Raw genomic sequence first — 24207 nt, 5'->3', positions numbered from 1 at the left:
AGCTGTGAGAGTGGCAGTGATGACTCAGCCGAGTTCCACCAATTCCCACGAGACCCGGGTCGAATGCCCACCTCCTGGCTCTCGTCCTGGCCCAGCTCCAGGAACTGCAGGCACTGGGCGAGTGAACCCGTTAGTTGGTGGGAGTTCTCTCTCAAACAATCAAATTTAAAATAATAGTGTCTAAGTTCAGATAGCTGTGACCTGACGTAATTATCAAGTTTATGCAATTCCTGTCAAATTACCAAGATCTCCAAATAACTCAAGTGACTGATACGCTATCTAGTTTGAAATTTCTTTTTTTCTTCTCAGAAAGAGCTACACGGAACCTTGTAATTCCCACGATTCGGGTCATCCTATAAAGTATTTCATGAAATACTGACAGGGTCTGTTTTCCTTCTGGCTCAGAGCATGAGTCACCATGTCCCGGGGGCGTTAGCACATAGTGGGCAAAATACGCACTCGCTGTGTGTTTGCTGAGAATAAGTGACATGCCAACTGTGAGCCAACGCATGGCATTTCAACTACATGCAGTCCACGCACTTCAGCACCGTCGGGGACGACCACACTGCTTGGGTGGTCAGTCTGTCCGTCTGAATTCAGGAAATCTATGGCACTGAGCCATAAAAGGAAGTGTTGCATCAGATTTAGGAGAAATGAACCTTTAGTGCATAAAAGCATCATCTTTCATATAACTTTTCATAGAAATTCAAAATAAGTTGCATTCCAAAAAACTACAAAAATGTGATCAATAAAAGCTCATTTCTGGTATCACAAAGGTTTTTGCTTCTGATAGCAATTATGAAACTCATCACTGGACATTGTAAGTGCACATTACTGAAATAGCTGAAATGACCCGGGTCACTTGCAAATGATAAAAAGGGATCTTCAGCGAAAATCCATCAAAACGTTTCTGACTTTTATTAGTCATTCACAAAACTAACTTTTTTGTCTACAATAACTTTGCTTTGGTCTCTGGAAGACACTGGGCCTTTGACTGTGCACCTCGCTAGACAAAAGACCAAAGTGACTGTGCGAAAGAGCAACATTTCTGTGCATTTTAATAAAAAAAAGAAACACAAATATTAGAGCATCACATATTTAATGTCAGAATCTGAATTCAAGTACAAAAATTAACACATGATTTTAACATTTAAAAACTGTTAACATTTCTTATTAAATACAGTGAATATCAAAAACACAAATGAAGCACAACTATAAAAACCTTAAATACATTAACAGCAAAATTATAATTTATTTCTGTAACAAATAGTTACTAACTAAAACATTTACAGTTACTTACAAGGACCACAGTGCTAGGCTGTGTTCTCTTTAGTACTGCACAGAGTCTGCTCCTTAATCTTTTTGCCTCCTTCATTCTTTCTACATAATAGTTAGATCTTCCTGGAACACAGCTGCTCTAACCTCCAGCATGGGGAGTGATCCTTGGTAATCAAATCCGGTGTAACTATTCCTTTCCAGTGCCACAGTAAGTGTGTAGTGCTATCCAGCAAAGTTACCTTGCAAGAAATTAACATAAACCGCTGTGGGTTCCACTGCCCACTTAGAAGAAAATTCCAAAAGTTTAAAAAGAACAGTAGCTTGCTGTGCCTTTATCAAAAGAATCCACTGAATAATTCTTTAAACTTCGCATATCTTCAATATTACAATTCTGGTTTTCTGAATTATAGCTGATGTTTACACGTTGAATATTATTATCTTTGTAAAATCACATGGGCAAACCCAATTCTAAAATAAGACAGTATTTTAGTTTGCACGCTTTACACAGAGATTTTCATATGTACGTTTACAATATTTTCTTCAGAAGAACGAGGCCTGATTGGAGATGAACAGTCGCTGTCCAACATGGCTGCCATTAGCAAGTGAGACTGTTGGTGACAAGGGATAGCTCGGATAAGAATAAGGCCTTGCGGTACAGGGAAGCAGGCTGGGAGTCCCAGACGACAGGGTAGCACTAACGGGGGAGAGACTACTGATTGAGCTGCGGCGGGAAGTGTGGTCTGTAAACAGATACATGAGCAATTACGGGACACGTCTTCATGGACAGAAATTTAATTCAAAGGCACAAAGCATTCAAACTATAATCACACTTTAACATAATACCCAAACCTTCAAAATACCGCTGCTGTCTCCTGGTGGAGGGGTGCTTCAGCACCCACTGCACGGCGAATCCTGAGGGTTTAGTCAGTATTATGCTTCCTTCCCGTATGTGATGCTTCAGCGACCTCACCACTGAATTCTGACATATTATTTTGATTACAGAAAAAGAACCGCTAATCACTCCTGCTCCTCAAAGAAGCTGCCTTCTCTTTTTTAATTTGGTACTGACACTAAGGGGTAGTCCACGAGGAAGTGACAAAAATCAGCGAATTCATACTTGCTTCTTTTGTTTTGAAAATGTTATAGACATCAAACCAACAAAAACATTTGGACTGCAGAAAACATTTGGTGTAAACTAACTGCCTAATATTTCATTATTTAAATACTATCATAAACAAAGATGTAGCTTAAAATATCAATTTAACATTGGATTCCTATTGATATCACAAAACAGTAAAATGTATCATCTCCATAAAATGAACTTCAAGAAACCATTATCAACGTATAGCATAGAGAAATAGCCAACAATTATACCAAATTACTTTAAAAATTGTATTTCAAATATTACTATTTCACAATAAACATTCATCTATGCAACAATAATTTTCTGCTTCATTAATTAGAATTTTAGATACATATCGGTGTGTAAAGACCAAATCTGAAAATCCTACACTTTCCAAAAACTCAACTATGTTTCTCTGGTGTAGAATAAGCCAAGAATGTAATAATGAGTATTAAATGATTACGTTTTAGCACTTCTGGGGATAGAAGAAAAGAAATTAGGTCATCTAATCTACAGTTGAAGTTTGTTTGGTTTTCTTTCTTCTGTAAGGGAGGCCTAAAACACCTGAGCAGTAACTTAATGCGGCCATGGACCTAACATGTAGCCAACAGGAATGAGACCAACGGCAAAATAAGCTCAAGCAACATCAGAAAGGACCTAGTTAAGAAAAAAAATGAAACAATCAGTTAAAACCAGGCTTCTAACACTGAAAAGCTTACTTAAAATAATTTAATAACCTTTTCATTTTTATCAGTGGTACCATAAGAGCAGTAAGGAAACTTGTTTCATGTACACATCAATTTCGTTCAAGTATCCAGTTAAAGCCACTCCCAGTGTTTTACAGTTGGATACCATGTGCTTTTCTAACACAGGAGAGGGAATGACACAAGTGTTGCTGCTGTGAAAAGATGCACTTTGCACACTGCTTCAAGGGACACAGCACTAGCAGGAAGCTGAAACCTTCATGCTTCCGGGTAGTTCCAGGAACTAGCTACAAGGAATTCCTTCGCTTCTCACAAGTATTATGCACAATCAATTCTTTATTAGCCATACGTACTTAGGATAAAACTAAGCTCTTTACACTTCCATGTGATTACTGAGTTAGAACAGAAGATTTCTGCCAGTAGGGCAGGGTATGTTTTCAAAAACAAATGTTTGCTTAGACTTGACATCTAACATCTACTCATTTGAGAGGCCAGGCAGCTTGCTCCCGGCATGTCGAGACAGATCTCTTCAGAAATGTCAGGAAGTCAGATTTTTAACAAAATTAAAAGGTTGACTTTGAACTCAGCTTACACAGGATAAGGAAAAACAAAATTCTAACACTATAAGAATAGAACACAATAGGATGCATGTAATTAGATGGTCAAAAAAGTTCAGAAATATTTCAAAAATGAATGTTAGCACTTAAACCAATAGAAATGCATTCAAGAAAACATTAACCAAACTAAGTCATGTGCACTAAGCATGCTCAGCTAGTGGAATAAACCTACAAGTATAATCGTGGTGTCGTCACACAAACATGTCAGCTACATATCAAATAAAATGAAAAACAGAAATTTTCATTAACTTTAAACAAATGATACAGGAGCGAATGAACCACCATTCCTAGTATACACTTTCTTCCGATGTGCACCCTGGCTCTTCAATTCCCTGGTTTCTGCCTCAGAATGGGTCTGCACTACTCTAGTTGCCCTCTTAAGGAATGGTTAACAGTCAATTTCAGAATTTAAGTTTTACACGAAGTGTTAATTCAGCTGTCTTAGCAGTTTAAAAACTGAAGCATAATTTACCTGCAATAAAATGATTGTTTCCTATTGTTTTTCTGAGTTTTAATAATTTTATAAATCCAGGCAACCCACATCCAAACTGCAGGACACACCAGTCCAGATAACTGGTCATCCCTTTCAGGTTTGGAGCCAACTACCCCCCCACCATCGCCATGGAGCCAACTACCACCCACCATTGCCATGGAGCCAACCACCACCCACCATTGCCATGGAGCCAACCACCACCCACCGTCGCCATGGAGCCAACCACCACCCACCATTGCCATGGATTAGCTTTTCCCATGTTTGACTTTCATAGGATGGATTTTTAAGATTTTAAAAAATGTTTAGCTGTCCTCTCTCAATATAATCTAGAACTTCTTTTCCATGTTTTTTGCATTATTTTAGTTTCTCCTTTTTATTATTTTTCTGTTTACTTAGTAACGAATATTTTAATTGTAAAGTTTGACTATTTTAAAATCAGCAACATTCTGAGAACTATATTCTGGTTACACACCTTCATCTATTTTGGGAAAAGACTTGGAAATGTCACCCAGGTGAGACCCCGATCTGCTGCCACCTGAGGAGTGAACCGGTGGGTGAAGGTCTCTCCCGTTCTCTAATGCTGCCTTTCAAATTACTCAATTAATTATTCTTAAAAAGTGCTGCTCGCCGCAAGTGTCATCTCAATCAGCAAACATTTGTGTATTAGTACTTGAATTTTATCAAGTTGTAAAGGCAGTTCTGACACCATCATAACATATTTACATTTTTACACTAAGAATCAGATCTCTAATCTTATAACACGTTTGATTTTCATAAGTATGGTTTGAGGAACTGATCTGAATTTTTATAACAGTTATTTTAGGTTCTGTTACTATTTCATGAACAATGAGGAAATTGAGGCACAAAAGATGAAGTAACACTCGAAACCTCAGAACCAGCACGTGGGTTACTTCTTTTTGAGTAAAAACTATAAAGAGAAGTTTGCATAGTAATAATATTTATCTAAATGACAAAGCCACCTTTGCCTCCTATTAAAACTTTTTTCCTATACCTCACTCAGAAAAAAAAAAAAGTGAGTCCCAGTAAATGGAACTGCTCTAAGCTGCCCCACTGAAATTTAAGTTAACACAATTGAAAGAAATTACCAGTCCTGTTTGCAGAAAAAAAATTCACAAACATTAAGTAATCTACATAAAATGCCCTCCCTCCATCTGTATCTAATTTACAATAATGTTTACCATCTTGGTGGTTCAATGTACACTTGCATGTTAAAGGTTTGAGAAGACCTGAAACATGGAAAACAACTTCCATTTACAAAATTTTGCAGCGTCTATAATTAATACAGTTGTGATAATAATTCTCAAAATTTTCACTGTGCAATTTTACCTATTTCTCTACAGCCAGAGATTGACTGACTTGCTTTAGGAATCAAATATCTCTTTAATATCACTACGAGACTTCCTCTTACCTGTTTATTTCCTCCAGAGCCTTCTGCACAGGTCCAGGCTGAAGAGGCTGTGCTCCCTGTCTGTAAGCAGTGAAGACAGAAAAGAGTTGAGTCTTTACACTGGTGTTACCCCTACTGTGGAAAGGCATGGAATCCTTGAGAACTTTACTTAAAACCTTTTGGTCAGTAAAAAAGAAAAAAAAAATAGAGAAAATGAAATAAGTAGCAACGATTATCATTTCTAAAGTTCTGTAAAGATGAATAAAGAAAAAATATTTTGGTATTTAAGTGAATATTTTCAGCTTAAAAATTTCTCTTCCTAAATAAACAAAAAAAAATTTAGCTTGTATTTCCAACTAACACACATTATGAATTTTAAAAAAGAGTTTCTAAACAAACGCCAGTGCAACCCGCGCCAGGCAGTCGAGCAGCCAGGCAGACCTGGGCACAGGACCTCACACGCCGCTTGAGAGCTAGCGCACCACACCGTCACCAACGGGTCCCCTCTGCACAGATAATATTAGCAACACGTCCAATAAAAATATTTAAAGATAGAAATAAAACAGCCTGGAAGTTAATCCTCGAAGGATTCTGGTTTTTTGGCACAAATTTATAGGCTGGTTTCTAACATCCGTACGGATATAAAAAGACTGAGAACAACTACGAAAATTGTGGAGAAAGAGATATTCTGTAATCAAATACTGAGACTCCGTGAAGTTACACAACTAAGTAAATAAACAGTTTTAGTACAAGGAAAAACAGATCAATTTAAGAGAAAATTACAACTAAGTCACGCATGTACGGATGAATATGACTGACACTCCAGAGCTCCAGGGAAGTGTCGTCTTCGGTACAGGGACTGTACAGAAGTCAAAGTCCACAGGGAGAGGAATAAAACACCGGACACTTCATTCAAAAACCAAGCTTCTAGAACCCAGCGCCACAGGAAACTGCTTCACGATCTTCAAGTTAACTAGTGATTTCTTAAGTAGGTTATCAATCACATTAATGGTAAAAAGACAGACTACAGTAAAAAGCATCTATTTTCTCAGAAGAATATATAAAAGGTAAATCATACAGTAGAAAAATGGGTTTTCCAAATCAAAGTCCACCAAATGGCTCATCCTGGGAAAGCAAACACACAGAGAACCAGACAAACCAACAGGAGGAAGAGGCAAGAGGGTTGAATGAGAAAGATACGCATCAAGAGAACAGCCTAATGTACCACAGCCCTTTAGCGTTAGTTAGAGTTACACGGGGGCTGGCCCGTGGCATAGAAGGCTAAGCTTCCACCAACAGTGCCTGCATCCCACATGGCACTGGTCCGAGTCCCAGCTGCTCCACTTCGGATCCAGCTCCCCACTTGCGGCCTGTGAAAGCAGCAGAGGCTGGCCCAAGTCCTTGGATCCTTGCACCCAAGTGGGAGACCTGGGAGAAACGCCTGGGCACAGTGGTTGTGGCTACGTGGGGAGTGAATTAGCAGGTGGACAATTTCTCTTTCTGTCCTACTCTCTGTAACTTTGCCTTTCAGATAAAAAATAAATAAATAAAATCCAAGAAAAACACAACTATAAAAGAGCTTCCAAAAGCCTACAGAAAATGTGTACATTATGAACAAACATGTATAAATTTCATATATTTAAAATATCATGAAAAGTGTTTTCCACTAGTTTTTTTGAAGTACTTGCATATTAATCAGAATATCCAAACAGAGAGTGCTGATACCTAAGTGTTTGGAAGAATGTAGAACCAAGGGAACTCCCAAACACTAGCTAATGTACACGCTGGTAGTAATTAGCACTGTCCACTAAAGTCTGAACCATATGACCCATCCTTTCTGTCCTAGACACTCAGTCGGAATGCATGCAGATGAACGCCAAATCAAATAACGTGTCGGAAAAACAATCATACCTTCATTACCCAAACACCTCATATTTTCATCAACAACATAAACAGCCTACACAGGACACATTTTTGATGGACTATTCGTATCAACGAGACAAAGAACAATACTGCCACATGGAAGCAACGTACATCAATCTTAGAAACACGCAGAAAACAGAGTATCTAAGATGTACAATTTTCAAAACTACATAGTCCCAAACGTGGTCTCGTCTGAGGGAAGCAAACCTCTGGGGGGCGTACAGAGCCTTTAGGGGGGCTGCTGCTTCGCACCTGCACCCACGCGGGGGCTGACACAGACTGTGCCTCCTGACAATAATCAGTTGAAGTTATATTCCTAATTTGTCCTTTCCACTTGTACTTTCACAAACTACAGAACACCTGTCAAAGATACACAGACAGGAGATGCTGAGAAACCACTACAGTGAAACATAAAATCACTAACAATAATAGCTCCATCAAAACACAGGTTTTACAAGATAAAAGCAATTCAGGCTATCTGAAAAACTACAGCTGTGATTTTCAACACAAAGGCTGACTGGAAATTGTAACATGAACGATTTATTTTCATAAGGTCTTCACTACCTATCATCTGCAGTTTCAATTAGCTTCTTGTTAACTGTTATGTGGAATCCAGTTTCAAAGGAAAAAAAAAATGTTAAGATTCAGATACTCCAGGACAATTAAACTTCTTGTTAAGATACAGCAGAAGTGGTTGTGAATCTCAGAGCAAAAACAAAAACTATCGTAAAGGTTGAATTTAATGTCAAACACAAGGTTGCTTATTACTCAGGCATTAATACAATTTAATTTATGTTCTTGTTGGTGTCATTCTTTAAAAAAAAAATACCAATCGCTAACAAATATATTCTCAGAAAACATTTGCAAAGGGATTATTCCATAAGAAAGACTCAGAGGAAAAGAAAAGGCATGAAGAGAAGCCATGAGTAAGAATAGAATAAATTAAATTTTATATTGAGATGTTTTGAATACAATCAGAATAAAATAGTAGGACTAACAGGACCAAGAAATAGGCATAGCATCCAAACATTTCGGATCAGAAGTGCTTTAGATTTTTGGACAGTAGCAGAAAATACTTTACCAGTCAGGATTCCTAATTAAAAACTCAAAATCAAAAATTCTGAATGGCACTTCAGAACTCAAGAAATTTGGGGGTACCTGCGTTGCAGCCTGTGTGTTACTTATTAGTAAAACACGGCTGCTGTGTGAGCCGGGCATCCAACACGAGTCTCCACTGCTCCACTTCTGATCCAGCTGCCTGCCAGTGTGTCCTGGAATGCAGCAGAGGCTGGCCCAGTCCCCAAACCCCTGCGCCCACCTGGGAGACCTCGGCAAAGTTTCCAGCCCCCGGCTTCAGACAGACTGACCCAGGTCCAGCCCTTGAGACCATCCTGGGATTGAGCCAGTGGACGGTAGAGCTCCCCTCTCTCTGACTTTACCTTTCAAATAAATACAGATTTTTTAAATGAAGTTTTGTATTTTAGATCAGTTTGGAGTCCAAGACAAGGTTGCTGATCCTATATAAACCAACCTTGACTGTTTGAAATTCTGTCCAGTCTCTGGAGACGGAAAACACATCCCAATGCCTCCTTCACATAGATGTGCTTTGTTGGGAATGCTCATCCTCCAGATTAAAATTAACACAGAATTTCAATGGAAAGAAATGGACAAACTGACCAGGACAGATACTGCATGAGGTATTAACTGAGACCAGTAGATACTGTTACTTAATTTTAACTAGCAAGTAGAAGCAATTGATGAATAATTTAAAGTGATTAAAAGAACTAAACAATTTCATCCCAATGAAGTCATTATTCTAAACCATCCTCGGCGTCATTCACTAGATTTACGCTGCTATTACTCACCGCTCAGACTGTACTGGACACTAAGTAACGATTAACAGGCTTACGAATATTATAGATCGCTCCTCACACAAATTGCTCTGATTTTAAAACAAAATATTAATAGTAATGAAGTAATTTCTAAGGAGCTAAAAAAAAAAAATCAATGGACCACTGAAATTCCTTTTAAAGTTGCATTTTTTAAAAAACACTTTAAGCAATATCATGTGGCCCAAAAATAGAACATATGCAGAAATTTTATCATGGAATTGGCCATGGATAAAAGCTCACAAACTTTACTTTTTAAAATCTAAACTTCAGTTACTAAATTTATTAATACTTACAATACTTATAATATTTAACAGCGAAAGCTACTTATATTAAAACTTATTTATATTAAAGATATTAAAAAATTCTCAGGTAAACAATCATTAAGGTTACATAAATCAATACAAGAAATAAAATTCCTAATAATAACGTTAAGAAGTTAATAAATACAAAGACAGGCTACTGGCCTCATGATGTTTTAATAAACATTCTTTTTCCTACTTCCTCTTTAAAAAAACCTAGCTTCAATTTTTAATTGTTATTTTTATGAGATCCTGGGTTTTTTTTAATCAACTATAATCATTTGAAAACTTCAGAGAATAGCCAAAAAGCAGTTACTTGTCAAACAAAACAGTTGACTGAGCTTTCCACGGTTTTAAATCCAGTTGTCCTGCTGTGAGGTGGACATTAAGCTTTGACTTCTATAAATTAGGAAAGAACATTACAGCGCAAGGCTGATTTTTAGAAATCAGCTCTTGTTTAAACGACTTGAAGGCACAGATTCAACATATGGCGGCAGGCATAAATGTTTCCAGAAGCATTGGCGATGTTGAGGCTTTTGACCACACAAGGTAGGGAACTTTTCCCTGCCAACAGCCGTTTGGATATTTGTAGCGTCATTCACAGGCTACATAAAATGACCAACTTCAAAATTAGACTATAAATCAAGTCCCGGCTGCGACTGCCTTCGCAGGGCCAGACAAAATTATTTTGGCAGCCTTGCATGTAGTTCCCTGCTCCTACTAAGAGTTTTCAGAAGTCACCAAAAAAAAGCTCATATTTTAGAGGGAGAGATTCTGAGGTTCCGCCAGGAGTCAGCGATCATCTGCTACTCCAAGGTCATACAGTCCACCAGCACCGCTGGGCACAGTCCACCAGCACTGCCAGGGCTCCAGCCGCCACTGTGGGCAGAGTCCATCAGCAGCTGTTCTCCTCGCCTCTGCTGCTTTCTCTGCCTCTCAAAGAAACAAACATCGTTGTTTATTTAAGAAAAAAAGATGCCTACAACTTAGTATATTTTGTTTCTTCATATAAAAAGCAGATTTATTTATTTATCTATATTGGAAAGGCAGATCTATAGAGAGGAGAGACAGACAAAAGATCTTCTGTCTGATGAGTCACTCCCCAAATGGCTGTAACTGCTGGGAGCTGAGCCTATCCGAGGCCAGAAGCCAGGAGCCAGGAGCTTCTTCTGGGTCTCCCACACAGGTGCAGGGTCCCAAGGCTTTGGGCCGTCCTCTACTGCTTTCCCAGGCCACAAGCAGGGAACTGGATGGAAGTGGAGCAGCCAGGACATGAACAGGCACCCATATGGGATCCAGGCACTTTAACCGAGAGGATTAGCCAGTTGAGCCATCACATTGGACTCAGTTAAAATATTTTGATATGTCCAAAGCCATTCTCAACTATGCCTCAAATGACATAGGGAAAACTTCCTTTTTTAAAAGATGAAATTACAAATAAAGTGGTCATAACATCTCCTAATGATGCTTTTTGTCTTTCAAGAATAATCGCGATAAATTTCCAGATTGGTGAGCACAGGCTGAATCTAAACACGATCCAGCTCAAAGCTTTCCAATCGGATCAACTCTGTCTCTGCTTGCAAACACTCATTGTGTCAACTTCACCAAAGACGAAAAGGCACTCAAACTGACTTAAGTAACAAGTCCTGATTTACGCAGAAGCTTTATTTCAAATCAAAGCCATTATAAAAATAAAATAGGATTATGTATTCTACAATAAATCAAGACCAGAATTATCCCTAGGTAAATTACAGTTGAAAGCTTGATGTAGATCATATAAATGCAAATTTCAAAAATGTTTAATAACATGGATTTATAAAATTGAAACAAAAAATTTGCTATGGACCATTCATATTGAATTCAAAACAAACTAACGCACAAATAATCTATAATATTTCCTAATTTAATATTAACAGGATTATTACAAAAATATTTAACTTACCCAAATGAAGTAGTGTAAACTGGGCCGCCAGCTCCTTGGCATCTTCTAACGTAGTACACAGTTTGTCCGGCATGAAGTAACTCTGGGATCCATTTGCAATAGTAGGAATAACTATTTTATAAACCAAGAGTACTTTCCCATCTTGACTTGTTGTTGAATATAAATAATATTCTGGAGGTGCCCAATTATTTTTGTTGCAGTAATAATCCAAATGCATTACTGCAGAATTGAAATGATTGGATTTTAAAGAATACATACTAATTGGAGTCAGCTTTGTTCCAGGAAAAAAAGGGTAAGTGCACCTTTCCATTTCCGGGGGGCTCGGGCTGTGCTGCCCGTTGAGACGAGCAGGAAGAGCTGGCGGCTTGCCTAGAGTTTTGGGGTGGCTCTCTTCTTTGTTGGCAAACACAATCAGGTTTTCGGAATTGGGGCTAATCTGACCATTCAGATGCTGTCTCCAAGTGTTCTCCTTACTCACTGGCTTTGCCAGGGTTACCTCGATACTTGCCCCGTCGATGCATTTCCCATTCATAACAGACATGGCAGCCACAGCATCTTCTCGATTGAAAAAATGAACAAACGCATAATCTCTGAGCTTTTTAACTCGCTCAACAGCACCAGGCTTGAATTTATTGAATTCTGCTTTAATTGTTTCTTCTGTAGTTGAGATCATTAAATTTCTTACATAAAGAACTTTGACTCTCTGCATGGTTTCCTCATCAACCTCTTTCTCTGGGTCGGCCCAGTCCACCTGGATGGTGTGGCCCCACAGCTGGAATGTTCCTGTAAAGAAAGACGGGGCAACTTGAAGAGATGTCAAGCAAAGAAAACAAACCTAGCAATGCCAAGTCAAAGCACGTTTCCAAAGAAAAAATAACTCAAATTCTTCTCAATATATATGGGTAAGCATGCTTCCTACTCACATGAAAGTTCTTATTAACAAACAAACCTAACCAGGATTTGTGGTGGTGTTTACCACTCAAAAGACCTTTGCTAGAAGAATTGAGTTTTTCCCACTGGATCTTTGTAAAACAAGGATTAACAGTCCACTGAAGCATTTACACCCAGTACAGGGTCATAAATACGAATCATTCTCACAGAAACAATTTGCTGTTCTAGGCTCGTGTGATCTACTTCCTTACATTGTTCTCATGCCTTTTCGGGAATATATTTTAATAATTCTGACCTATTATTCAGTGTCTCTTGTCCTTGGAAAAGCAACTTCTAAAATGTGATTTTACCTGGAATTAGTTTTCTTCGAGCCATTGCAGCCGCTCTGTGAGACTCATATTCAACAAATGCAAAACCACGATTTTTGGTCTTATCAGTTGCACTTGGATAGACAATGACATCTACAACTCCTTCTGTAACTTTCTTCATTTCATCCAAAATTTCTTCTTTTTTCTTTTCCTTGGGAATAGCTCCAATAAATAATCTGCAATTATCCAAACTTACACACACACCGATAAACTTCCCCGGTCGGATTTCATAATTATTAAGTATTCTAATGGCTAACTGGGCTTCTTCTTTCGTAGTGTACATCACAAAAGCGTAACCTCGGTTTTCACCACTAAATTCCATCATAAGTCTAAATTCATAGATCTTCCCAGCTCTCTCAAATACAGGAACTAATTCATCTTCATACATGTCACGAGGTATTTTTCCTACAAAAACTTCACAGCCTCTAGGTGGAGGTGGACCTTCCCAACCTGGAACAGAAACATAAAACCACGCATAAAACTTCACCACATATCATCTATTCATTCAGCAATTTTCCAGTGGCCTTCCTAAGTGCCATGGGCTATTCTGTGTGTCAGGTATATAACAGTGAACAAAATAAAGCTCTTTGATTCGTAAAGCTACTATTCAGTGGGGAAGGGAGGCAGTTTGTGAGTGCTAAGTACTAACAAGAAAAATCAAAACTGCACAGGAGTGTTATCTGCAACAGGTAAATCTCTGGCACGTGAAGCTGAAGCAGAGACCCAAGTTCTGAGGGAATGAGCCAGGAAGATTTATTAGGACAAGGGCAGTTAGAGAAGAAAAAGTAAAGGCTTTGTATGTTACATCAACACGGAGTACGTCTATACAGCTAAAGGATGTACTTGAGGAAAAATGTGATGTAGCCATCAAGGTAACTACAAGCCAAAACTGTACTTTAATAGTTATAAAGGTATTTGGAGAGTTTTCCAGCAAAGGAATTTATCAGCTATTGATAGAAAGGCAAGCCACGTGTTAAGCTCTCATCTGCTTATATCTGATGTATTACTATTAAAGCCATTCTTCAACTCACTGCTATTTCAAATTCCTCTCCGAAAGACTTCCCCTTTCATTTCTGGAGTATCCTTTTCCCCCTGCCCTAATCTCATATTCTTTCCCAAACACCCAACTTATTTCCCAACTGCTTCTTCAATCAAAAGTAAGGTGAAGGTGGGAGTGATACTATAGTGCAGCAATTAAGCGGCCACCTGGGACCCTGCCATCACATGACTGGTTCATATCTCACCTGCTTCGCTTCCAGTTAGGCTCTGTCAATGCACGTGGGAAAGCAGCAGAAGCTGGCCCAACCACATGTACCCTGTGCTACCCCAGGAAGGCCCAGAAGGGTCTCTTTCCTGCTCTCCCCACCGCCCTGCTCTGCCTTTCAAACAATCTTAAAAAAAAAAAAAAAAAAAAGCAGGGTTGAAAAAAACTTAAGGATAAGATGTGTATAAAATTTATAATCTAACTCTTCCCCTCCCAAAGAGGAAATTAACTGATGAAGTCTTAAAGTAGTTAAAAGAGGCAAGGGGCAAATCATCCGGGATACTTTTGGAGATATACACCTAATCTAAAGAATATATTAAAGACTGAATTTAAAAGTACTGACTAAGCATCTAACATGAGCCATTCGAAATAGGTCCAGGTTGTCCCCAGACCTAATTGCCAGCAGATACTGGCAAAAAGAGCTCCACCAGCAGCAGGTGGGAAGGGAAGTTCACCGGGAACTTGGGAGGTAAGCCCAGACATAGAGCTGCAGGTATTGCCAATTTGCTTCATCCGATCACAGGCAGAAGCAAGAGTGGCAGAGCCCAAGTGCTTGGGTTGGTAACAGATTGGATTTCATGACCCAGATCCCCACCAGTGCCACACCAGGTACAATTCTGAGAACTGTGGCAAAGGCTCTTAGGGGGAGGGACAGGAGTGACATTCTAGATCCTAAAAGGCAAAGTTGTCAGCACTGAATAACTCACTCAGCAAAAATTTCCTGTCTTTAAAATGAAAGAAAATACCTTCACAGCAAACAAAAGGACACCACATAACGAGAAGGGATGCATTCAGCAAGGCAAAATCAGCATAATAAATGAATATACACTAAATGTCAGGGCACCTAGCTACCTGCAACAAACATTAATGGAATTTAAATAGACTCCAATACAAAAATACAGTAATACTGGGGATTCTTACATCTATGTTCATTGGGATCATCGTTCTATAGTTCTTCTTTTGAGAGTTTCCGTTGAATTTACTTTAAAAGCAGAGGGATGAATGAGCCCACCATATCTAAGACTCCTGCCACTTCTGCAGCAGTAGCACTAGCATTTTATTAGGCAGAGAGCAGCCATGACATTTTGTGGATAACAGCGAGTGAGATCATGTGTGCGCACTGTCAAGCTGAGAGCAAGCAGCTGCAAAGCCAGATGAGATCTGGAATGGGCATCTGCAAAGATGCCGCTTCCCAACCACAGTACAGGGTGCAGGAGCATCAGGCCCGGCATCCCCATGGAGCATTGGACCTTGGGTCAAGGTGCCGACAGCCCCCAGGGAACATGCTCTAGGCAGGATTCCAGACAGGCTCCCGGAGGCTCTGAGGAGGGAGGGCAGGCAGAGCCGGAGGCTGGAGGCCGTGGGAAGGGGAGCAGCGGGAGCAGCTTCCCCAGAGTTCTTTGTTGTGTCTCTATCTGGCCTTGCTGTTGAGGTGATGTGGGCTTCATAGGGAGTTGGGAAAGATTAACTCCCTTCTTATTGTTAAATGTATCTCGACAATAGGATGGTGGCCTTCCTACCACTGTCTATACGTACAACGTCCTGACACCCTTAAATATGAAACAGCAGAATGACGGACGCGTGAGCGCTGTTAAAGGACTACACTACCGTCAGAGTGGAAAAGTGCAGGGAGCAGCGGTAGCAGTGAGGAGGGTGGCTGGGGAAAATCTGAGCCTAGGGAACTGTATCATGCACAACAAATTTTAAAAAAGAGCATAAACCATATGCCCACCTGGAGGAGGCCCACCGAATTTCCTCTGCCCGTTTTCCTGGACCATGTTGTACCCAGTCTTTTCCATCAGCGCAAGCAGTGCTGCTTCGTTCTGAGTACCAGTTCGAACTTTACTACATCCGTTTGTCCCATCTGTACTTTCTTCATTCATGGCTGCAGTTCCTAAAACAAAGTTCAATAACAGCGTTTACAAGTTACTACCTCTAACACCAGGACTCTGTGAAGCACTCCTCTTGAGTTGCAAGAACCAAGCAGAGTTGTGGCTCTCACGTCTGACTGCCTTACATGTACTCCCCAAAACCCCGAAAAGCACAGACTCTTAATGCTGCTGACCAATTATGGAGTACCGTTGGGAGACCTTCGCTACGATAAAGGAAGGCAAAAGCAAACAAAGAACTAAGAATCACAAGACACAGCCGTTATAAGTCAAAGGAAAACCAAACATGAAGCCACCAATGAACACAAGCTTACTGTCTATCTCCCATCTGAGGTTTACATTATTTTACAATACAAGCAAACAGGATTTTTCTGTGACTTGCACTTGCCAGATACATGCAGTCTAATGGCAATATCTCTAATGTTGTAAGTAATCCTCACACCCTTCCCCAGTGATGAGAGCTCAAACAGACACTTAGGCAGGCAGAAGTTCCAGTCTCTGTTGCCACCTTCCGAATGTCACCAGAGCCCAGTGTTCACCCTAGCAGCGCCAGGAGCAGCTGTGGTTTCCAACCAGCAGTAGCTTAGGAAATGTTCCTCAGCAGACGGGCAGGAACTCCTGGCAAGGAGCCGAGCTCTCTGGTGGCCACTGTGTGCAGTTCTAAGTGTGGAGTTGGGGGCTGCTGTTAGGATAGGGTAGGTTAAACTGTTGCTGGTGTTGCAAGCAGCCCAAAAGTGTGCTCATGGTGTGAGTCCTGGCCAAATGCCCAATTCACCTCCTTGCTAAGGTGCCTACGGAGGCAGAAGATGGCCCAAGTGTGTGGCCTTAGTATTCCTGGCTCCTGGCTTCAGCTCGGCCCAGCTCTGGTTATTTGCAATCACCTAGGGAACAAACCAACAAATCTAAACCTCTTTCTGCTTTTCAAATATATATATAAAACCGTAGTTTAATCTTTAAAATGATTTTAACTACCATCTCTTTTAGGATTTTTCTCCTAAAGAGCAATGCAGTAGTTCACCTTTTTCCCCCTCATTTAGAATTATGAATAAACCCTAATGTAAAAATTCACAATGCAGAGTATATACTAGGAAAGCTATTTGCTTTCCAATAGAATCTTTTTAATTGTAAATAAAAACCAAGTCACTATTGCCACCAGGTTTTAAAAGTGTGGTATTTGGAGCCACAATAGCTCGATTCTAGCTATGTAACCTTGAGAAATGCACTCAATTTCTTTTAAAAATAACATTTTCATTTAAAAATAGGAGCACCAATGTAAATTTATCACAGGCTGCTGCCAAGATTCAACGAGAACACGTAAAGGTTTGTCCCCATTCCACAAGGTTTAAAGGCCAGTTCTGATAACCACCAGTGGCAATGCATACTCGTGTTTCACGCACCCCCATCTGGCACAGGCAGCACGTCTTCTCAGAAACATGCTCACGTTCTCGCAGGTGGGGCGCCAGGCCCGCGTCCACCAGTGGGCATCTGCATCCCCTCCGTGGAGTCTCTGGTGGGAGTGGCAGTGGGAAGAGCCACCTGGACAACAGAAACTGTCACTGCAGTAACCCAAGAGCTCCACATAAACCGCAGTGGCTCTGCAGACAACTGCTTTGGGTTAAACCCTTCTTTTCACTGACTGACTTTGTAAATGTGAGGACGTTATTTAGTCCCTCTGCACCTCCCTCCATCTCTCATATATAATTTGCAAGTAATACTAATACCTACTTCAAAGAGTTGTTATAACAAACCAGTTAATGAGTATAAAGCATCTATAAGACTCATTCTGCATGCTTAATACAAAAGTTTTAGTCAAATGCTAGTTTTTATGCATTCATTGGAACCTCTGAAATCATTAAATATCTACAAAGTAACTAACTGTAGTTTTAAATTAGTGATTTAAGTTTTTAAGAGGAACAGCTTCAAAGACTGATAGTAAATAGAATGACGATGGCAGGCAGCTCGCTCTGCTTTGTGGCTCCACTGTAAACGCCTGGACAACTGACGCAGTCCTTCCATGCTCTACGGCGACTGGAAGAAAGTATCAACTGTGATTCAAAACTGGAGAAACTGTACCGCCCAAGACCCCGGAGCCAGCAAGTGGCGGAGGTCTTCTGGTCCACGAGCATACCCCCCGCCAAGAAATCTGGTTTGGCACTTTTTTGCCACAACACCATCTCTAAGCCCTCTGGAAAACTAAGACTCTCCCAAGCTGACATGCTCAGAAAGAATTTTCAGAAAATATAAGCTGACACAGCTAAATTTGGTGATTCTGGGGCCTTCCTTGCTTTAAAGGCACATGTTATCATACACCACACATAAACAAATACTCTGTCTTTAAAGCGGCTCCTGAGCTAGCATGATATTGAATACAATGGATTAACAGGAAACAATCGCAGCAGGAAAGTACATCATGAGCCCAGAGTTCCTAAGCACCAAGCACACCCTTTCCTAAGCCAGTATCCCTAGCCAACTTTTTCCTTCTCATGCCAGGATTCATTTATCAAACTTCCTGACTACTGAAGATGGGATATGTGCTAGGCACACTGAACTCAGTACAGCACAAACTCGAGTCATTTACCTTATAGTTCAACCAGTCCATCCATTCAACCAATACGTGGCACAACAAACCTATGCCACTTCCTCCCAAGTTGCCAACAGGATCCTGAGAAGCATCCCAAGTTTGAGTCACAGCTCCTCAGTCACAAACTCCTTCCCTACAGATTTTGTCTAAGTATTTCTTGAAATCAGCCTTTTCCTGCACACCCCTCCTATCGTCTGTATTCTAGACAATTACTCCCAGACAGTGCTGGGCTGCCAAGTGCTGTTCCCACTTTTACTTTTGTACCTCTCAAAGAAAATCTATAATGATGTAAAGCTAATAGGAAATATACTCTTTCTCATTTCAGGACGACCACTTCAAATAAAAACTAATGGAAAATAAGTAAACTTTTAAAATATTAGAATCCAGAAAGCTCTTGTAAAACACACAACCCCAACTCTAACCCTCAAAAATATTAATAATTTTGTTCTATTAAGTAATTTAGAAGCCAAAACCAAACTGTAAAAAAAAATTACGAAGGAAGACAAATGATCTGTAATATATGTGATTAAAAAATAACTTTTTGTTAAAATTTAAAAAAGCAATCAACGGTGTTCTTAAAAGCAGGTTCAGGCATCAGATTGCCCAAATCCAAACCCCACTTCTTGCCTTTCCTAAACTGTGAAATCAGGCAAGCTATTTAACCTCTCAATGCTCTATTTGTTTGTCTATAATGATAGTTTACATATCACAGGGTAAAATGACCCCAAGAATTCACCTCAAAATGCTTCCTACAGTCCTTTGCACACAAACACTATAAATACACTTACTAATGTTAATATCTGACAAAACAGGAACAGATGTGCTTTAGATTTTTCCCTTAGTAAAAATGCTTTCAATGTTAGTTCTGTCACTTAATGACTGAGGGAAATATATCAGAAGACTCTAAAAATGCTACTGGTAAAGGGACATGAGAGAGTATCTTTGGTGTTGAAAAGATCAAAGAGAGGGAGCCAGGGGAGGGTGGACAGCTTTTAACCTTCTCAGGAGATGGGCTTTTACAATGTAGCTTGACTGTTTAGGAAAACAAAATTCCTCAGAATACTGTATGCCTGTTCTTCCGATACGAATACATTTTAAAATGAATTCTCAGGCCCAGGTAGTACAGTTGGGCGGACATTCTGTGACATTACAAAACAGAGTGCTGGTTGTTTAAAGAATGCAGAATCCAGCTACTTCTTAATGGTTAGAGTAGGGCAGTTTTAAGATATGTCCTAACTCGATTAGGTTTACAAACATGAACAGTTAGTCCTGGAAAAGCAGGTAAGTCAGAATGGGACACGAGTAGGTAAAAGAACAGATGCAAGTGGGAACAGCAGGCAGGCTGAATTCCCAAGTACGATCACTGAATCCTGGCCAGGACAGACTCGGGGCTGTTGTTAACAGCATGCTTTTATATCACACAGCTGCGCAGAGCAATAACGGGATCTCTGTGTGCTGGTAGACTTTCACATTTTGACCACTGATTTTAGCTAATCTCACACCTTGTACTTCATGGTCAAATTTGAGTAATGTGACATCAGATTAAATAAGTAAAACAATAATTAGATTCCTGATGAAAATCTTAAAAACCTCCTAACATAGGTAACATACATACATTTAGTTCACAGCTAAAAATTAATATCTAAATTTAACTCCATGTTAATTTAGCCACTGGTAACTCTAAACACACTACACTTCAAAAAATATGAGCCAGGGAGCTATAATCAACTCTAAAGCAAGCACACAGTAACTTTTTACCACATTCTAAAATGCAGGTACTCCAGAGTCAATCTGAATTATCTCCACGTCCCCGGAAGCAGGGCAGTCCGACCCAGGGTGGGAGCTGCCCAGCGACCGAGGCTTGCAGTTGGCTCCACTAGACCTGCGCCGCTGCCAGGGGAGGACTCCCATTCCAGAGTGTCCTCCGGTGTTCAGTAATTCTTCTCTAGCTAGTTTTAAAAAATTAAATTAACAGCATTGGCAGGCATTTGGCGTACCAGTTGAGGTGTTCAGTGGAACCCAGGCCCACTTCAGACTGCCGGGTTGTTTCTGGCAGCATGTCCTGCATGAAGCTGCTTCTTGCTAACAGACGCTGGGGACAGCACTGATGATGCTGGCACCCACGGGGAGACCGGAACCCAGCATGCGGTCCGCAGCCTGCGGCTCCAGGCCAGCGACCCAGGCAGCCGGGGGCCAGCCTGCAGGTGGCAGCTCATCTCTATCATCCTGCCTCCTCTTTTTCTTTCTTCCCGTCTTTATCTCTCAAGTAAACACATTTTAAGAAACTAAAAAAAAAAAAAATACTAAGCTAAGAAACAGCAGCAAGACAGCACAGCCAACACAGCCAACCACAAGAAGATATTCAAGCAGCAATCCAAACACGTCTTTAGGCAGTAATTACATATTTGTTAATTTTCCTAATAGTTAAAAAAATTGTAATTTTCAGATCTGTACTTTCAAAAACAGAAAACACTGATAAAAAATGAGAAGCATGCTACTAGCAAAATGTTAATGAAAATTAATCATCAGAGGAATTTGTTCCAACTGTACCTTAACTATTTTTAAAGCTTTGTCTTCCAAATTATTGTGAAACTTTCTAAAGTAAAAGTAAACTTTATACAAAATTCTTACTGTGGATTTTAAAAACTACATGTAATATTGGGAATAATTTTAAGATATCAAAATATTTTTATAAAGATACATCAGTTCCTCACGACATCCCTCAAATTTCAAATTTCTCTGTATTAAATTTCTCCTTGTTGAGAATGGTACACCAAGACCAAGCTTTGCCAGGGCAATGGAGGACTTATCTTTTTTAGCAGTAATTCATTTCAGAGCTAGACTACAGTATAAAAAATGTCTGAAAAATGAGAATTAATCAAAAGTATGTAGAATTAATCAAAAGTATGCTCTGTGCCTTTGGATCCAGACACATTCTTCTCTAAATTACACGTTCACCCCCACCTCCTTTTCTTTGCAATGCTGCCCCTTTGCACACAGTGACCACACTGGCATTCCTCATGCCCTGGCCTGGGCAGCCCTCACCAGCTAAACTAAACAGGAAACTACCCCGCGTTCAATGGCAGACCAGGGCAACCTTCACACCAGTTATTCTGAACTCTATCCACAAACCCCTCAAGCTGATATATCTAAGTTTCCTAATAACAAAAATAACATCATTAAACATAAGGCCTAATTCCAGTCTACAAATTGGGTATATTCGCATTACGAATGGCTCCTGCCTCACCATATATTCAGAACTGCAGGTTTTAATTTAAGCACTGGTATGTATCACATTCTTTGGCAATAACAGTTACCTCCGGAGATGAAAAGGACCGGGTGACTGGGACGCCGAGGAGGAGGCACCGCTGTGTCTGGAACCTGCAGCATATTAACTAACCATCTTTACGTCTACAAGGGAATGTAACTGCAAACAAACTTTTATAACTGTTTTAACTGTGTAACCCTGACAACAAGTCCACCCTTACACAGCCAACGGAGAGCTTACTGGGTCTGAGGAGTGCTTGTCAAACTACCTAAGGTACAGACGGTGAGGGCCTCATGGACGCCACACCGCCCCATCACTCCCACAGAGCTGTACTGGCACGGGGACACCCCGTTTCTGCCAGTCTACCGAAACCTGCAACGGAAGCACAGAGTCAGGCCGGACTTTCACACAGAAACCTCCTTGTGGAGGGTCTCTCTGCTAGGCTTCCACCGTAGGATTTTCCAATAATAATAACAATAATAATGAGAACGATAATAACAGCCCCAGGGGCTTTATTACTAAGGTAAACAAAACAAACAACAACAAAAACCTCGGGGGCCACCCTGACACTGTGCAAACGCAGACTCCCGCCACCCCAGCCCCGCACGGACTCCCCAACCCAAGGGGGGAGAGACGTGACCGCCCCCAGTCCCACCCAGACGTCGGGACGCCAGGGACACGGAGGGATGGAGGGACGCGAGGGACGCGGGGGACACGGGGGACACGGTGGCACGCAGGGGGACACGGAGGGACGCGAGGGACACAGAGGGACACGGGGGACACGGAGGGACGCGGGGGACACGGAGGGACACGGAGGGACACGGAGGACACGGAGGGACGCGAGGGACGCGGAGGGACACGGAGGGACGCGGAGGGACGCGAAGGACGCAGAGGGACACGGGGGACACGGAGGGACGCGGGGGACACGGAGGACACAGAGGGACGCGGGGGACACGGAGGGACGCGAGGGACATGGAGGGACGCGAAGGACATGGAGGGACGCGGAGGACACGGAGGGACGCGGAGGGACGCGAAGGACGCAGAGGGACACAGAGGGACGCGAAGGACACGGAGGGGCGCAGGGGGACGCGAGAGACGCGCGGGAGGAGCCAGCCCCACGGCCCGGACCTGCAGCGCACAAATGTCAGGGAAGCAACACGGAAGGCCTGCAGGTGGGAAGGAGCCGGAAGGAGACGGAGTGAACGGAAATTGGCCGCCCGGGAGAGCAGCACGGGCGGAAGGAGCGGCCCCCTCACGGCGGGCGAGCGAGCACGGGCCTGTGCGGCTTGCTCGCCGGCCGCTCGACGACGGGCCGCCCGTCGCAGACACCGTCCCCCCAGCCCCGAGCCCGGGCGTGGGGCGCCCGTGGGCCACGTCCGGGGACGTGACAGGTTGAGTGGGAACAGGGCGGACTTGGGCCTGAGGGGAAGGGGGGAGGGGGCGCTGCGGCCGTTAGTGGAATATTCGGCGGCCATCCCGAATCGTTCCCCCATCATCCTCCACCTCACCCCTTTCGGGTCTTCCGAGGTTGGTCCTAAAGCCTGGGGACCAACGACCACAAACGGCCGCCGCCGCCGCCGTTTCGGGGCACCGGTGGGTCAGAGCGGGTGGGGGGCGGGGAGCCCAGAGGCGGGAGCTCGCGGCCGCCGTCCGTCCTCGCGCGTCGGGCCTGCTCGTAGCGGGCGGCCCGGGCGGCCCCACGCGGACGGCCGCCACGACCTATCAGGGGCCGGCCCGGGGAGGATGGACAGCACCAAGGGCGGGACCAAGGTTTAAATATGGAGAAAGAGGCGGACACGGACCTTTGACTGACAGGCTCCCTGGCCAGTGGGAGGCCAGACATCCTGACCCTGTTTTTGCAAGGCGGCTGCGTCCAGCCCCTCTTGCGTCTTGTGAACATAAACTATAATTTGAATCTCTGTAAGGGGGGGGGGGAAATTCCTCCTGAGTTTAACTTATTCATCAGTCTATTCCTGAAAATACTATTTAAGAAAAATTGTACTTTTCTATATGTAAAACTAAACGAGTAGCTTTCAACCTTTTTTTCTGAGGTTCCTAGGAAAAGAAGTATAAGATACTTTTCCCGATGAAAGCTACTTTTCACGACTAGACTGTAAGATGTGTTCTCTGTTTAACAGCAGACAGACGCACACCATGAATGGCTGCAAAGAAGCTGAGCGTGAGAAAGCACCCGTTGATGGAGAGGTGAGCCCTGCAGCCGAGAGGGGGAACTAGCGCATTAGCTGAGGGACACAGGAACAAAAATT

General features: G+C 41.9%; 1 protein-coding gene across 2 annotated transcripts; it reads right to left on the bottom strand.

The window, feature by feature from the left end:
- Nucleotides 1-1086: 1086 nt before the first annotated feature.
- On the bottom strand, nt 1087-23551 carry RBM46 (RNA binding motif protein 46). 2 transcript variants are annotated; one of them, XM_040971402.1, is made up of 6 exons: nt 23449-23551; nt 15935-16096; nt 12921-13388; nt 11680-12462; nt 5645-5704; nt 2942-3058 (listed from the first exon to the last, which is right to left on the bottom strand). In XM_040971402.1, exons 2-5 carry the CDS (start codon nt 16083-16085, stop codon nt 5649-5651), a joined length of 1458 nt encoding a protein of 485 aa, XP_040827336.1. In that variant the 5' UTR covers nt 16086-16096; nt 23449-23551; the 3' UTR covers nt 2942-3058; nt 5645-5648. The 2 variants fall into 2 exon arrangements, with proteins under 2 accessions (XP_040827335.1, XP_040827336.1); XM_040971401.1 differs by lacking the exons at nt 2942-3058; nt 5645-5704 and adding an exon at nt 1087-2018 and having other exon boundaries at nt 23449-23539.
- Between the last annotated feature and the right edge of the window lie 656 nt (nt 23552-24207).

The sequence above is a fragment of the Ochotona curzoniae genome, unplaced genomic scaffold, assembly GCF_017591425.1.
Source record: "Ochotona curzoniae isolate NIBS_2020 unplaced genomic scaffold, NIBS_Ocur_1.0 contig_21, whole genome shotgun sequence".
NCBI lineage: Eukaryota > Metazoa > Chordata > Mammalia > Lagomorpha > Ochotonidae > Ochotona > Ochotona curzoniae.
The sequence above is the reverse complement of the archived record's forward strand: the minus strand, read 5'-3'. Positions and strand labels throughout refer to the sequence as shown.

Excerpts from the sequence above, each read along its gene's own strand:
- RBM46 (XM_040971401.1), bottom strand. The coding sequence starts at position 16,085 with ATGAATGAAGAAAGTACAGATGGGACAAACGGATGTAGTAAAGTTCGA. Across the intron at positions 13,389-15,934 it reads ATTCGGTGGGCCTCCTCCAG|GTTGGGAAGGTCCACCTCCA; the intron begins GTGGGCATATGG and ends TTTCTGTTCCAG. Across the intron at positions 2,019-11,679 it reads GTTTACACTACTTCATTTGG|ACCACACTTCCCGCCGCAGC; the intron begins GTAAGTTAAATA and ends ATCTGTTTACAG.